The sequence below is a fragment of the Heteronotia binoei genome, chromosome 9 (genome assembly GCF_032191835.1).
Source record: "Heteronotia binoei isolate CCM8104 ecotype False Entrance Well chromosome 9, APGP_CSIRO_Hbin_v1, whole genome shotgun sequence".
Classification (NCBI taxonomy): domain Eukaryota; kingdom Metazoa; phylum Chordata; class Lepidosauria; order Squamata; family Gekkonidae; genus Heteronotia; species Heteronotia binoei.
In genome coordinates, this window is record NC_083231.1 from 3829736 (window position 1) to 3844566 (window position 14831).

At 47.1% G+C, this 14831-nt stretch overlaps 1 protein-coding gene across 1 annotated transcript in view; it reads left to right on the forward strand.

Annotated features, from left to right (window-relative positions):
- ABLIM2 (actin binding LIM protein family member 2) overlaps positions 1–14831 on the forward strand; it is a 62205-nt gene that overhangs the window by 14112 nt on the left and 33262 nt on the right. The window contains exons 6-10 of the mRNA XM_060246163.1: positions 983–1070; positions 2424–2482; positions 5452–5535; positions 8847–8993; positions 12004–12124. Coding sequence (XP_060102146.1) covers positions 983–1070; positions 2424–2482; positions 5452–5535; positions 8847–8993; positions 12004–12124 — 499 coding nt within the window. The remainder of the gene's footprint in view (positions 1–982; positions 1071–2423; positions 2483–5451; positions 5536–8846; positions 8994–12003; positions 12125–14831) is intronic.

Consider the following 14831-nt stretch of genomic DNA (forward strand, 5'->3'; position numbering starts at 1 on the left):
AAACTTCATAGGGCCTGCATGAAATCATGGCTGCTGCAATGCTAGAATTGTTTTTCTTGGGAGTATTTGTTTTGGGGTATTGTTCAGTATGTGAAAATACCTTTAAAATTGCTGTTCTGAGTGGAGTCTCTCTTCTCTGTGGGCAAAGGAGGCTGTGGAAGGACTCATGGTCCTCCAGTGTGTTTTACAGATGCTGAGCAAAAGTGCCTCGAAGACAGAGCTGATCTGTATTGAGCAGTCCTGAGAATTTACTCTTGCTGAAGAAGGTGAAGGGCCTGGCTGGGGCAGGCCAAAGGCTGCCTAACAGAGCATCCTTTACAAGGAACGTGGCAACCAGCAGAACAGGCCAGGAGTGGTCCAGGGGCTGCAGTCCACTCCTGCAACTGAAAGGTGGTGGCCCCTCCCTGCCCTAAAGACATCCGGCTGTCCTCAGCTGGGGCTAGGGCCTTTTCAGCCCTGGCCCCAACCTTGTGGAACTCTCTGCTGAGCACCATCAGGGCCCCCACAGGATCTTATGCAGTTCCACAGGGCCTGCAAGGCAGAGCTGTCCCACCAGGCTTTGGGATGAGGACAGTGACAGTTTCCATCTGCCTGGCACCCTTCTGTGTGGATTCCACCTTCTTGCCCTCTTCCCCCACTGCCCGTAAATGTAGTCAGTAGGCAGAATTGGGGTTCTTTGTTACTTGCCAATGGATTTTTGTAATGTTCTGTAACTTGCTTTTAATTGGTTTTATTTTGCTGTGGTTTTACATATGTTGTTTATAAATACGATGATGATGCAGCAGCAGCAAGCTCCCTTCTGTCCGCTCTCCTGTAAGGGGGCAGGGTAGCTGTTTAAGATACCAGCAAAGCTTTTGTTTTTGTTTTCTTGACTTCTTTTCGAAGGCTCAGCTGTGGCAGGGCTGTGAGGTCAACTGGGTTTAGCACAGGTGTGACCACCTTTGTCATCCTTTCCTTCTCTTCCCCCCCCCCCTTCCTCCAGGCAGGAGAGAAACACTACCACCCGACTTGTGCACGGTGTCTCAGGTGCCATCAGATGTTTGCAGAAGGTGAAGAAATGTACCTTCAAGGTAAGGGGGGAGGTGATCTTCATTACTAGTCGTGTTTTCTTGGGGGTGGGAAGGCTAGGGAAATCGGTTGTAACTGGATTTGGCTTTAGTGCAGTTTTGGGGTGCTCTCCTACCTTCAGTGGAACAATTAAATTACCTCAGTCATAGAAGAGGTAGAGTAAAATAACTGTTTCTTGCTCCGGAGGACATGGCAGCTGTCCTTTGTTGTTCCTCACTGTTGAACTGCTGAGGGTCCTGAGCCCTGGATAAGCTCAAGAGGCATGAGGGCACCTGCAAGGACTAACAGAGAGGAGGAATGTATCCCCCCACAGCTCACTGCCTGCAGCTTCGCCCCCCCCCTCCTGCTCACTCTTTCCTTCTCTGGTGCCCCCCCCCCCATCTACCACCTCTTGGCTGTTGTGTTTTCATACACAACTTTGCTTTGCTGTGGCAAATCAAAATGCCAGCTGCAGTCTAGTGAGGTGGTTGAGGTGGCAGTGTCTGCAAATCCTATTTGAGAGCCTGTTTGTTGTGGTGGTTAAGTGCACAGACTCTTATCTGGGAGAACCGGGTTTGATTCCTCACCACTCCACTTGCAGCTCCTAGAATGGCCTTGGGTCAGCCATGGCTCTTGCAGAGCTGTCCTTGAAAGGGCAGCTTCTGTAAGGGCTCTCTCAGCCCCACCTATCTCACAGGGTGGTTGTTGTGAGGGAGGAAGGTAGAGGAGATTATAAGCCACTCCAAGACTCTGAGATTTGGAGTGGACGGCTGGATATAAGTCCAATATCACCACCACCACCACCACTACTACCATCTTCATTCTTCTTCTTCTTCCCCACAAATTAGCCCCCCCCCCCCTTTTTCAGAACCCTAAATGGTGTCATGGTTTGCCTTACTTTGTCAACTGGGGCCCAGCCCTTGGCTATGAAATACAACAATCTACACAGACAGGATCTATGGTTAGACTCTTCCAAGTGCCACCTCTCTGTCTGGCTGTGGGTGAATTTACCCTGGGTCTGGCCAAGCTGGACCATTCTCTTGTAGCACATGGCTGTCCACACCTGTCTGGTCTAGCTCAGCTGTTTTTTCATGGTTGAATGCACCACTGCAGTAAAAATGGTTGCAGTGTTCCCTCTAAGCTGAGGTAGTGTGAGCTAGCTCACAGTTTGTAGCCTCCAGCTCACACAGTTTTGCCTTACCTCAGGGAGGATGGTCTCAGAGCAAACTAATTTATGTCTTCGCCAAATTGCTCACTCACAGCTTGAATGCCAGAAGCTCACAAAGTAGAGTTTTTGCCCAGAAGACTCCACAGCTTAGAGGGAGCATTGCTTGCAGGTAGCAATAAATAACCCTCGTTATGCTCTTCTTTTTCAGGGACTTCAATTTTGCACCCAGCTTGTCGACAGGCAGCCCGAGTGGAAGAGAAGACCAAGGTGAGGCTCTGCTTTTCATCTGCTTAAATGGGCTTCATTGTCTTCTTCAGCCTCTGCGGACTGCTAGATTCATTCAGCTGTTTTGCTTATGTAAGAAAAGGCAAGATCTAAACTTTGAAGTCTCTAGAAGCTGGGAATATTGGCATTTACAGCCAGTCTGTTGTAAGTGGTTAGAGTGTTAGAATTGGATCTGGGAGACTCTGGTTCGAATCCCCGCTCTGTCATGGAAGCTGGCTGGGTGACCTGGGGCCAGCCACACAGTCTCAGAGAAACTAACCTCACACGGTTGTTGTGAAGATAAAGTGGAGGAGAGGAGAACAACGCAAGTCCCTTTCCTTCCCCACTGAGAAAAGGGCAGGGGATAAAAATGTAGTAAAATAAATACATCTCTGTTGGTGGCTGGATTGCAGGTTTGTGAAAGCCGTGCCACTAAATCCAGTTGAACCATGCCAGGTGTGCAGGCTGAGGAAGCAATACTGAGCTTTGCTCGCGGTGACTGCCCTCATCAGTGCCACGGTGGGAATTCAGATGACATTAGGAACAGTTCTAGTGCCATGCAGTTCGTAATGACATATTAAAATAGTTTCAGGTGGGTAGCCGTTTTATTCTGTAGTAGTAACAATTTAAAGACCATCAACATTTTCCTCGCTTCATCAGATGCAATGAGAATGAAGATCCATCAGCCCTTATATGCAAGTCAGAATGTGAAAGGGGTGTTACGAAGACCCTTCCCACCTTCTGACCTGATGACTTTCCATTCTCAATTGTACTTGATACATTTTTACCTGGTTGCACATGAAAGCTCATTTAGCGGATAAACTTTTGTTGGTCTTAAAGGTGCCCCTGGACTCAAAATTTGATAAAGTTATTCAGTAAATTTCGTGAAAGCTTGTATGGTGGACAAAATTTTTAGTTTTATAAGGTGGTGCTAGACTTAAATTTTGTTCTGCGTGTTGAAATGTTCCTTTGAGATGGATGCAGGGCTGTTTTTGAGCAGGCAGCAGCCAGATTCTCCACCAGCGGCCCAGGAGCAATGCATTGAATGAAGCAGTGCCTTGAATGCCCTGGTGCTAAGCCAGCTGGAGACTACAGGGGTTCCACTGCCCTGAGTTTTCTCATGAGTGTAATGATTGTAATTCAGCCATCTCCTGTTTCTGAAATGATGTTGCAGTAAAACAGGTGGCTCAGCTTTGTTACTCTAGATGTCAGGTTTGTGTCCATCCCTCTTTCGGCACACCCAAGCCACAAGGGCACTGGGTCTAGCTGCTGGGCAGTAGTTGGTAGGGTTGTGTCACTGGGCTGGTCACTGTCAGGTTGGCGCAGGGCTCTGCTGCTTAGCACCAGTGCATTCAATGCCGTTTCTGTGCTGCGGTCCTTGCAGAAAGCACCCCCTCCCCCATTTGAATTGAGGCCCTGTGTGTGGCACTGGCACTGCCACAGTGGGCTTCCCATACGGTTCTGCCAGCACACATCATATTCAGCAGCAGAAACCATAATCAATGGTAGAGACCTACGAGGGATTCTGGCAGGAAGTTGCTAAGGCATATATCTGCAGCCAGTTCCTAGTCTTTGTCTCCCAGCAGGCTAAGCAAAGCCCTTGAGCTACAGTCGCCATCTGTGACTTGGGAACCAAAAGTGAGTCCAGGAGGACTCTGAGATGGGAGCCCCGGCCAGGACTGGCATCTCGTCAGCTAGCCGTGTACTGAATTCCCCAACATTGTCACTTCCTACAAGTCTGGATTAATTTTAAATTAGTTCATTAGCCAGCATCCAGTGATCTTAGACGCTCATTCAGTGAAGCAACTGCCATTTCTGCATTAGACCGGGGGGGGGGGGACCAACCGAGGAGGCTGTGATCAGCCCTGTGATGGGGCTGCGCTTCCAAAGTCCAGGCCCCGTCCCTGAGCAGTTGCAGGTCGGTGTCAAGCAACACTGATGGAGAACTGTGCAGGATGAACAAACACTGCCCAGCACCACCTCCTCAGTCCTCCTTTGGAGGAAGGAGCAAAAGCATGGATTGTCCCAAATCCTGGACCGCAGCAGTTGTCCAGACGGCACTGAGAGCTTCAGGAGGATCTGCAAGATGTTGCTCCCCACCTGTCCTTTCCCTGCTGTGGGTCATCAAGTCATGCGTTCCCTGCCATTATTTTGGACATGCAGCCCAGATCATATTCAGTGATGACATGGTGCTGAGTTCAAGCTCAGCACTGCAGAGGGCAGAGACTGGAGCTGGGAGAGGAAGAGCTGCACAGAAGGTCAGACTGTGCGATGTCTGTATTGTTCTCGTGGCAGCTACACTGTGGGGCAGCCCTTGCTTACTTACAATGCTCAGGATTTTGGGATATGCATGAATTTGTAAATGCCTTAACTCTTCTCTTGAATGGAAAGATATTGTCAAGTGCACTCATTTCTGGACCACATTTTATTATGTAGAGCTCATTACCAGCTCTCCGGCTCTCCCCCATTATTTGCAACCCAGAGGGCATGTAGCAAAACCATCTAGCCCTGGGATGTTTATGGGATAGGCTGGCAGTTGGTACCTCAAAGCGGCCTCCCCTGGTTTCACACAGACAACCCTTATCTGTTCACAAAGAAGTGTGAGAAGGTTTCTGATGTTTTCAATAGCCTAAGATGCCTTAGTAATAAAATAGATAGCTGCTTAGTAACCTTTGAACCCGTGACTCAAGTATGCATCTGTAATGTAACTTTTGATGATATCCTATATAGCAACTGTGTAACTGTTGGTACTCCATTACTCCTTGGTAAAGCTCCTGAGTTTCTTGCAATAAACATATCTTTTGATTCAAAACAAAAGGACTCTGTTATTGGGAAATATTGGCGCTTGACAGATATTTTATCTCCTTTTATTTGGCCAGAATTGCCTTACAGTTCTGAGTACCTTTAAAGGCTTCAGAAAATTTTCTTTTAAGAAACACTAAATGACATTCATTTTGCATGTTTGTTTTCAGTTGCAGGAAACCAGGACATCATCTGAGAGCATCATGTCCATGCCTGCATCAAGTACGTCGGGGTCCCCAAGCCGTGTGATTTATGTAAGCATTTGTTTAAAGTAAACATTTGCACTAAGAAAAGAATAGAAATGTGGCAGTGGAAAGTAGATAGAACAGAATTCGTTTTTCAAATAACAGTAATGAAACAAGAATATGGACCATTTGAGAGGCTCCTTGCAGCTGCACTCAGATTGCCCGCTGTTACGGAGCCAGCCAATCAGGTAATCTCTATGGAGTAATGCTCTTTCAAATGCGGTTTCCACAGCACCTGATGTTTCTATTGATGGGCTTGTATTCTGTTGGTAGGTTTGTATTGGTGGGTTTGTATTCTGGGGGGTTGTTTGGTGGTGGGTTGTGTGTATATAGTTGCAGCTTGTTTTGTGTGTTTTTCAGTGGTGTTTTTGCTAATAAAGTGCTATGCTGAAATCCAGGCCTCAGATTCAGTGGGAGCTCTTAGGAGCACAGCTCCTGAACCTTTCTGAGAGTTCCACCTCCTTGGCCATTGAATAGTATGTGCAGCTGCATAACAATCCCTGGATGAGCTCCACCACCTATTTTTCTAAAAACGACCCCTGCTGAAATCACTCTAGCGCCCAAACCCACTACTTTACAATGACCATCTGCAGAAAGATGATTGATCAGGGCCAGGTTTTGTTTTGTTTTTTTAAAAAATCACAATTTAATCCTTCTCAGCCACCAGACTCTGATCCAGGGTTGTTATTGCTGCTTGTGGATCAGTGGAGAGGGAAAAAATAAGCACTAGGTTTCATCAGAAAATTCATGACGGCATATTCCATTCCCCTAGTCTAGGTGGTCTCTCCCAGGTGCCTCATTTAAAAGTTCTGGATTTGTGGCTCTCTTCAGCTCCAAGACCCACGGAGAGAGCTAAACCGCATTGTATGACGTATTCGTACCCTGGTTTTAAAAATCGCCTCTGGGGGAACTTCAACCCTTCCTACCCCATTACTGAAAGTTGGCCCTAACTCCGTCTAGTGGACAGCAACTGTGAACATATGAACATATGAAGCTGCCTTATACGGAATCAGACCCTCGGTCCGTCAAAGTCAGTATTGTCTACTCAGACTGGCAGCGGCTCTCCAGGGTCTCAAGCTGAGGTTTTGCACGCCTACTTGCCTGGACCCTTTTTAGTTGGAGATGCCAGGGATTGAACCTGGGACCTTCTGCTTACCAAGCAGATGCTCTACCACTGAGCCACTGTCTCTTTTGCATGAGCAAAATTCTGGAGTTTTGTGGTGGTAAAGACAGGGCCAGAGCTGGGTTTTCTGCCGCTGGAGGCAGACCCCAGGTCAGCGCCCCCTCTCCAAATCATTTAGAAAAAAACATGGACGCGTAGCACAATGATGTCATAAAAAGTGATGTCATCAAGCAGCCCTCGTCCCCTCAGGCTTCCACATCGGGGTGGGAGGTGGAGGGAGCTGACAGCAAGCCCCTTCCCGCTCGGGGGGACAGAGGAGCCGGTGGGGGGGGGCGTGGAGGAGCTGATGATCACCCCTTTCCCCGCTCAGAAAGCGCAGCGCAGGAAGTCTGATGGTGGGGGCGGGGGAAGCACACAGGACACAAGCCGGCCCGGCTCATGGGGGGGCGCCCAATGGCGCCCCAGGCATGGCAGCGCCCTAAGCAGTCACCTACCCAGCCTATTCCCACGCGGCAGCTCTGGGCAAAGAGAAGACTGAGGCTGACTCCGCACTCATCTTGCTCCAGGGCAGGCTTCCGTTTCTGTGCGGGGCAAGCTGGCAATTTCGCACCAGTTGCTCTGCACCACCATTTTGCGTGGGGCAAACCCATGATTTGCCACACCGCAGTGTAAACCTGAAAAAACAGGTTTACCCTGTGGTGCAGCAAATCGTGGGTTTGCCCCACGCAAAACGGTGGTGCAGAGCAACTGGTGTGAAATTGCCAGCTTGCTCTGCACAGAAACGGAAACCTGCCCTGGAGCAGGTGAGTGCAGAATCAGCCTGAGGCCGCCAGAGCACCTTGAGCCGCCTTTGCAGAGTGGCTTCCCTCTTTTGCACCAGCTGGGAAATAGACAGACAATTCCTGAGGCAGTGGTTGCCTGAGCTGTCACAGTTTGTGCCCCTTATTGTGCTATGGCAGCTGAAGAGGAAGAGAGTCCCATGCCAGGTGTCACCTCCTGTCATATGAACATATGAAGCTGCCTTATACTGAATCAGACCCTGGGTCCATCAAAGTCAGTATTGTCTTCTCAGACTGGCAGCGGCTCTCCAGGGTCTCAAGCTGAGGTTTTTCACACCTGTTTGCCTGGACCCTTTTTTGGAGATGCCGGGGATTGAACCTGGGACCTTCTGCTCCCCAAGCAGATGCTCTACCACTGAGCCACCGTCCCTCCCCCTACTGAGCCACTTGTCCCTCCCCTGTCAAATGAGTTTAAAGCCAAAGCTCTTCTTAAGGGTGAACAACTGGTTAAGGCAAACCAAAAGAGCTGAAGTGGAAGTCCTCACACCCCAGAGGAGTGCTACTACCCCTCCCCTCCTACCCCAGCAGCCAGAGACCAAGGGACTCAGCCTCTAGTTCCCCTGGATCAAAGAACAGGAAAGTCAGCCCTGCAAGGCAGAACACATACAGAGGGAGTTCTAGAAAACAGTTCATCTGGAAGCTGTAGCCTGCATAGGCTAAAGTACTGGGTTCAGATTAAAGCCTCCAAACCCAAAAACAGCAAAAGGTATACTTAAAGAGATTTATTAAAAGATTGTACAGGAATATACAGTAAAAGAGCAATGAACTGTGAGGATCAACTAGTAAAGCTGAATATGTAATGTAAGCACTTTTACAAGTGTTGGTTCTAAATCCAGATGTTAATTTGACAAGACCGAGTCCAATAGTTTCAACGTCCAAGTCAAATAGGTGTTCAGATGTACCTGGCCCAACCACAATCAAGAAGTTCCCCAGAGTTAAATATAATTCAGACAAAGGGCAGAAACTAAGCTGAAGAATCTTTCTTGAGGAGAAGATTTTGCCCAATGATCTGCGTTGCTCAGTCAAATGTATAGCCTATTTGCCAACCAGGTGACTTAATGGTCAAGTGACTTGCTGCCACTATTAGACCAAATACACTACAGCTGTATGAGGTCCAATTAAGCAAGGTCCTCACCTTGTGTTTGGCCTTGGAACGGCTAGGCTTAGTGGTCTGCCTGGCCCTGCTGATATTCTCCCATCTCCTTCCTTATCTCTTTCTCGGAAGCTACAGGAAGCTTCCTTGAGTTTTTGCTTAGGCTTCAGCCTGAATCATTGGTTGAACTGAGCAGAGACTCCTATCCTTAGAATTGTATGCTGGAAGTGTTTCTGTCTGTATTCACCTGCTCTTCCTCCCTTAGGCAAAGCTTGGTGATGAAATCATTGACTACAGGGATTTGGCTGCCCTTCCGAAGGACAAGGCCATCTATAACATCGACCGTCCAGATATGATCTCCTACTCTCCCTACATCAGCTATTCGTCAGACGACAGGCGCAGTTATGGGGAGGTACTCATGATGGTCTGGGCTTTTTGCGCTCGCTGAGTTATTTTAGCTACTCCCAAATGCTCTTCTTAGAAATAAAACTGTCATTTTCCAGTTTCTCTGTTTGTTCTATAGCAACAGTGTTTTAATGTTATTTTTAAAAAGTTTTTCTGTCAATTTTTTTTTTGCTTGAGGTAAGAAATATCTCTACATACAGTTTCAGTATCTAAAACAGTCAGGTGTCAGAATGTTATGCAGGAAACAGTTATATTGAAGACACAATATGGGTGCTTTTTCCCCTTTGCACAAGTTCCCTACAATTAGCTTTTAGCCCACTTCATCTTCAAGCAGTGTAAAACATCCAACTCCCATGTTGTGTATTTATAGAACACTATTATATCGTGGAAAGCCTTTCTCCGAGAAGCATTTTTATATGCCAGTTCATTTTCTTATTTTGTCGTGCTTTAAATTGTGAATGTCAGGACTGGATTATTTAATTAACAATTGTTTAATTAATTAACAGTGATTACCACATTTTATGGAATGCCATAGCCTTCTTCCAGGAGACCCTGGAAGTTTGTTTTTCTAGGCTAAAATATTAAATATTTATTTGCTAAATGTATAGCACACATTTCCTCTGGGCAGCTCAAGGTAAAACAGCCTCCCATTCAAGATTTCCCTATGTACAGACTTCCTTTGCTCCCGTACAGCTGCTCTACCAGCCAACGTGAGGTTGTGCCTTGGCCCCTGTGGTCTCCTTGATGCCCATCAAGTTATAAAATCAGTAGCAGAGCAAACCATAGTCAGTGGTGTGCCATACTTCATAGGCGATGCAGTCTACGTACATGCAAACTTCTAAATCAGCATATTGTCTTGAGTCAGGCGTCTCTTTTGATGGTCTCCAAGGTTTGCCTTCCATTCAAAGGGAGCTGGAGGACGTGCAGATTTTGCTTCTGGGCAGTGGTGTTCTCTCCATAACTTGAGTAGAAACAGATTTTTTTTTAAAAAAAAAATGTTTTAAATCTACTCATAATTCCTACCCAGTTTGATGAGATGGCTAATCTAAATCTAAAATGCTTGATAATAAAAATTGAAATGTAGCTTTACAAAACAAGTTGTCACAAGTCCTAACAATTTAAAGCCAGCATGGTGCTATAAAAATGCTTCAAAAAACCACTATGATAGACTTCCGGGATTTGGAGAATGCTGAGCTGACCTGCCTCTCTAAGGGGGGGGCAGACTGGAGCTTCAGTTCAGGGTAGTAAAGGGCAAATTTTTGCCTTCTGCCTACTTTTCTCAGTGAGAGATTAGTCCAAGATATGCACAGGAAACTTTGAGATGATTTACCTTGGCTAAAAGGGAGTCCCGGGGGGGGGGGGGGCTCCTTTGAGGCTTTGAGGGATCCCCGGAGAAGAGTTGCATATTCATCATCTGCAGAAGCTTAAAGTCATTTATTTGACATAAGCTTGACAAGATCCTAATCTTCTTTGAGACTGCTAAACATCTGATGCTATACGAGACCAGTGTTGATCTGGTTAACCTTAGAAAAAGGTACTGATTGTTATCTACCATTCCAGGACTATTTTAAAGCAAACAAAATAATATTAGAAGGTGGGAAAGAGAAAGTTTGAAAGCTTGGAAGAAGAAGAGGAGAAGGAGTGAATTTTGGACTTTGTTAAATTAAGGACAGTGTTAAAAATTGGAAAGGAATTTATTGTTTTGTCTACCTGCGATCATGGAGTGAAAGCACCATCATCAGGGATCTGCAGTTTCTACAGTCAACACAGGAAATATGTCAAGTATTGTGAGACTTTGTTACCACTGAGAACGTGACTTGGGGCAAGCAAAGCAGAAAGTAATTATTGAAGAAGTGGACCTACCCTAGGATTGTATTATCATAGAAAAACATCGGCGGCCATTACTGGGAGGCTAAATTTTTAAAAAAATAATATCTGAGCCTGGGAAGGTCGGAGGACAGTGAAATTAGGCTCATTTGAAAGGGCAAGTTCTAATCTATCAAACCTGATAGTTGAAATTTAATTTGGTGATATCAAATTTTTCGCTGTTTTTTTAATGTCAGAGTCAAAGGTAACCCGTGCAAGGGCTGCCTCACTGGAGAAGACGCAAGATCAGTTGGAAGCAATAGAAGCTAGGATGATGGAAGGGGTGGAAAAGATGATAAATGATTGCAAAAAAGAACTTTAAAAAGATATTGAGGACTTTAAAAAAGAAATGGAAGAGCTTAGAAAGGAAACAGTGGTGGTGTCAAAAAAAGTGCAGGAGGTAGAAGGGAAAGTTAAACTCCAGGATTCCACCTTATTAAAAATGCAAGAAAAAATAACAATCCATGACTGTAAATTGATGGAGACACAAATACGTCTGAGAGGAGTACCTGAAGAAGGGACAGACTTAAAAGCACATGTAATAAAAATAATTGCTGGGGAAGATCCTGAAGGGACTAGAAATATGTATGATTATATGTATAGAGTGAATTCATCATATGCCAAGAAAAATAACTTACCAAGAGATGTGGTTATAAGATATATGACAAAAGAAATGGTGGGGAAAATCTTGAATAAAAATTTTGAAAAGACATTGATAGTGGGAGGAAGCAGAGTAAGAATAATGAAAGAATTGCCAAGACAAGTGATAAATGACAGGAGAACATATAAGAAATTAATAGAAAAACTACGCGACAATGGAATGAGGTATAGATGGATAATCCCTGAAGGTTTGAGCTTTGAGCTACAAGGAAGAAGGATTACAATTACAAATACACAGAAGCTGCGTAAATTTTATGAAGAGAAAAAAAACAACTATGATAAACGTTGTAATCTATGTTAAAATCAGCAGAGCTGGCAGTGTCATTAACAATAAAAGCAAGTACCATCAAATGACACAGAATGCAGCAGAAATAATCATTACAGTCCCCTTGCCCCAAACACATTGAATGCATTGTGGCAGCTGAAGGTGCGCTTCCTCCCATTTTGTCCAAATGATGTCAAAAGGTTTTCTCCCTCCTTCTTCCTCCTAGGGGGAACAAGAGGACCGCCCCTTCAAGGCCTACAGGACCTCGAGTCCCAGCTCCGCAGGCTCCCTCAGCTATGGCTGCCACACCCCCCCTGGCCATTCCCCCCAGAGCTACAGCAGACCAGGTAATGGGCGAGGGAGGAGCTGCCTTTGGCCAGACACCACTTTGTGCCTCCCTTTTGGAAGGGGGACCTTCTTCTGCATTCGGCCTGGGCTGGGCGAAATCATTCCAATTCTGTCTGAAATCCATGATCATATGTTGGGGGGGGGGGGGATCAAAGGGTTCCATTCTGAGGGAGTTAAAGATGTGAAGCGAGATCATGTGAAGCCCCCCCACCCAAGCTTTCGCTGAAATGTCAACAGAGGCCACCACAACCCCAAAATAGGGTGAAGGATTTTTGCGTTCTTCTCCCCTGGTTCTCAGTGCGAGCAGAGGTGAATATTTTAAACAACCAAAACTTCCCCCTGGAGCCGTTCAGCTTGAGAAGTCCAGCCCAGGGAGCAGCTGGAGAGGAAGGAAGCCTCTGCAGTGCTGGAGCCCAGCAGCCCGTGGGCCAGGGCGGGCTCTCACTTTTGGGCGGTAGCCACAGGCTTTGGGGAGGAATTGGAAATAAGAACCTACATCTGTGCTTATGTTAGGTTATTTATACCTCGGAATTATTGGAAAGCAAGAATATATAATTTCTAGCTAGGAGATGGGAAGTACATGCCTGGCCTCTGCCCCCAAACTGTTCTGTGGTGTTTTCTTTTTCTTTCTTTCTTTTTTGTTAGAACATGCCAGTGCTGGAAATCAGGGGAAAACTACAAATGATTCAGTTTTATTTCAATCTTTGCCATCCGGGGAAAGGTTGCATAGCAGACGGAAAATGACACAGGCTGGAAAATGCCAGAAGTTCAAGGAATCTTTCAAAATGTGTTAGAGAGCAGTGCTTTAAAAGTGAATCGGGGAGAGAAGCAGAAATAACTTAGCATTTCCACTCTTGAGCCTGTGTCCCAGATGAGAACGCCACACTCATTTTGGCTGCTCCTCATTATGTAGCTACAACTTTTGCTTCTTTGTGGCTCTAGGAATGTGGCACAAGGAATGGCTGCAGTCTATGGGGAAGGGGCACCTTTTTGCCAAATGTGACAGGATTCCATATACAGTTATTGATCTATAAAGATCCCAGTAGAGTATCTTAGATAACTGCCATGTTTCTCCAACATCTGGTGACAGAGCACTCCACCCATTGCTTGAATTCACCTGCCTCCAGCTGAAGGTTTGACCAAAAATCTACCTTCCTATAATTTCCATTAATTGCTCTTCTCCTGCCCCAAGTAGAGAAGGTACATAATTTTCTCATTACTTCCCCCCACCCCGGTGAATGGCCTTTTTTCCTTGGCTTCAGCAGGCACAATTTCTGCAGCCTTTGTTTAAATAATTTTGCCATCTAGATTTTTTTACTGACTTGAGAGCTTTCCCCTGAATCCTTTTTCCAGCTTGAAGTAGTATCCTTTTTGAATGGGGGCCCCAGAAATAAAGCCAGGATCCCTGTTGAGGGAGGTTGTTTTCCTTTTCTAGACTTAGAAACAAATGTCTGCCCAAATGGCACAGCTGTTGGGAGCCTTGACCGGCCCTCTTTGTCAAAGTGGTGAGCCTGGTTCTGTCCTTCATGGCATTTCAAGTCTGCCCTATTGAAATTTTGGTTTGGTTGCCCCAGGTCTTCTGGCAAGGTGTGCAAAACACTTGACATGAATGTGTATGTTGATTGCATTTCCGTGACTTGTGGCACCTTGTGGCAGACCCACAAGGCCTGACCTGAAGGAAATACGGACAGGCTGTTGGTGGCGGGGAGGGGGAGGAGATGCTGCTGAGGAAGTGGCGCCCATATCAGCAAACCATACAGCTAGAAGGAGGCAGTGAGCGGGGAGGATGGGGGAGGCTGCAAGCTTCTTCAGCGTCTGGGAGGTCATGCCAGCATCAGGGGCACTGGGGACGGTGAGGCAGCAGCCCCCAGCCAAGGGCAGGCAGAGCTGAGCTACAGCAGCAGGTGGATCCCTGCAAAGGACTGGGGAGCACGGCAGCCGCCAGGGGGGTGCCAGAAATCGCTGGGAGGAGGCACGGCTGAAGAAGAGGGGTGGCACTGGTGAGGAGGGACTGGAGTCTGGGGAGCAGCACTAGGGAGGAGGCCAAGCCAAGGGGGCCCTGCACGGAGGGGAGACCCCAGAGGCCACGCTGAGGAGTCCGGCCCAGGCTTCAACAGCCAGCTCCCAGTCGGAGGCCAAGGCACACCCCTTACACACCAGTGTGGCCCAAATATGTCTCAAGCACCTAGTTGAACAGCATTGGGGTCCCTTGTGCTATAATGCCAGGTTGTTCCTTGGAGATAAGAAATAAACTCTGAACCCTTTTTTCTCATTTGCCCTCTGAAGTGTGTCTCTGGATAGGTTTACATTTCAAAATATATAATAAACGTACCGTATTTTTCGGACCATAAGACGCACTTTCCCCCCCAAAAAAGTGGGGGGGAAAGTGCGTGCGTCTTATGGTCCGAATACTAAAAGATGAGGGGGGAGGGGCCTGCAGCCCCCGGGAGACAAGCGGCGAGATCGCTCCCTCCGCCCCCATCGCCAACCCAGCACTTTGCAGGGAGCAATCTCGCTGCTTGTCTCCCAGCCAGGCGTGCTTGCCCCGTGCTTGCGTGCCTGGCTGGAAGACAAGCGGCGAGATCGCTCCCTGCAAAGTGCTGGGTTGGCGATGGGGGCAGAGGGAGCGATCTCGCCGCTTGTCTCCCAGCCAGGCACGCAAGCGCGGGGCAAGCACGCCTGGCTGGGAGACAAGCGGCGAGATCG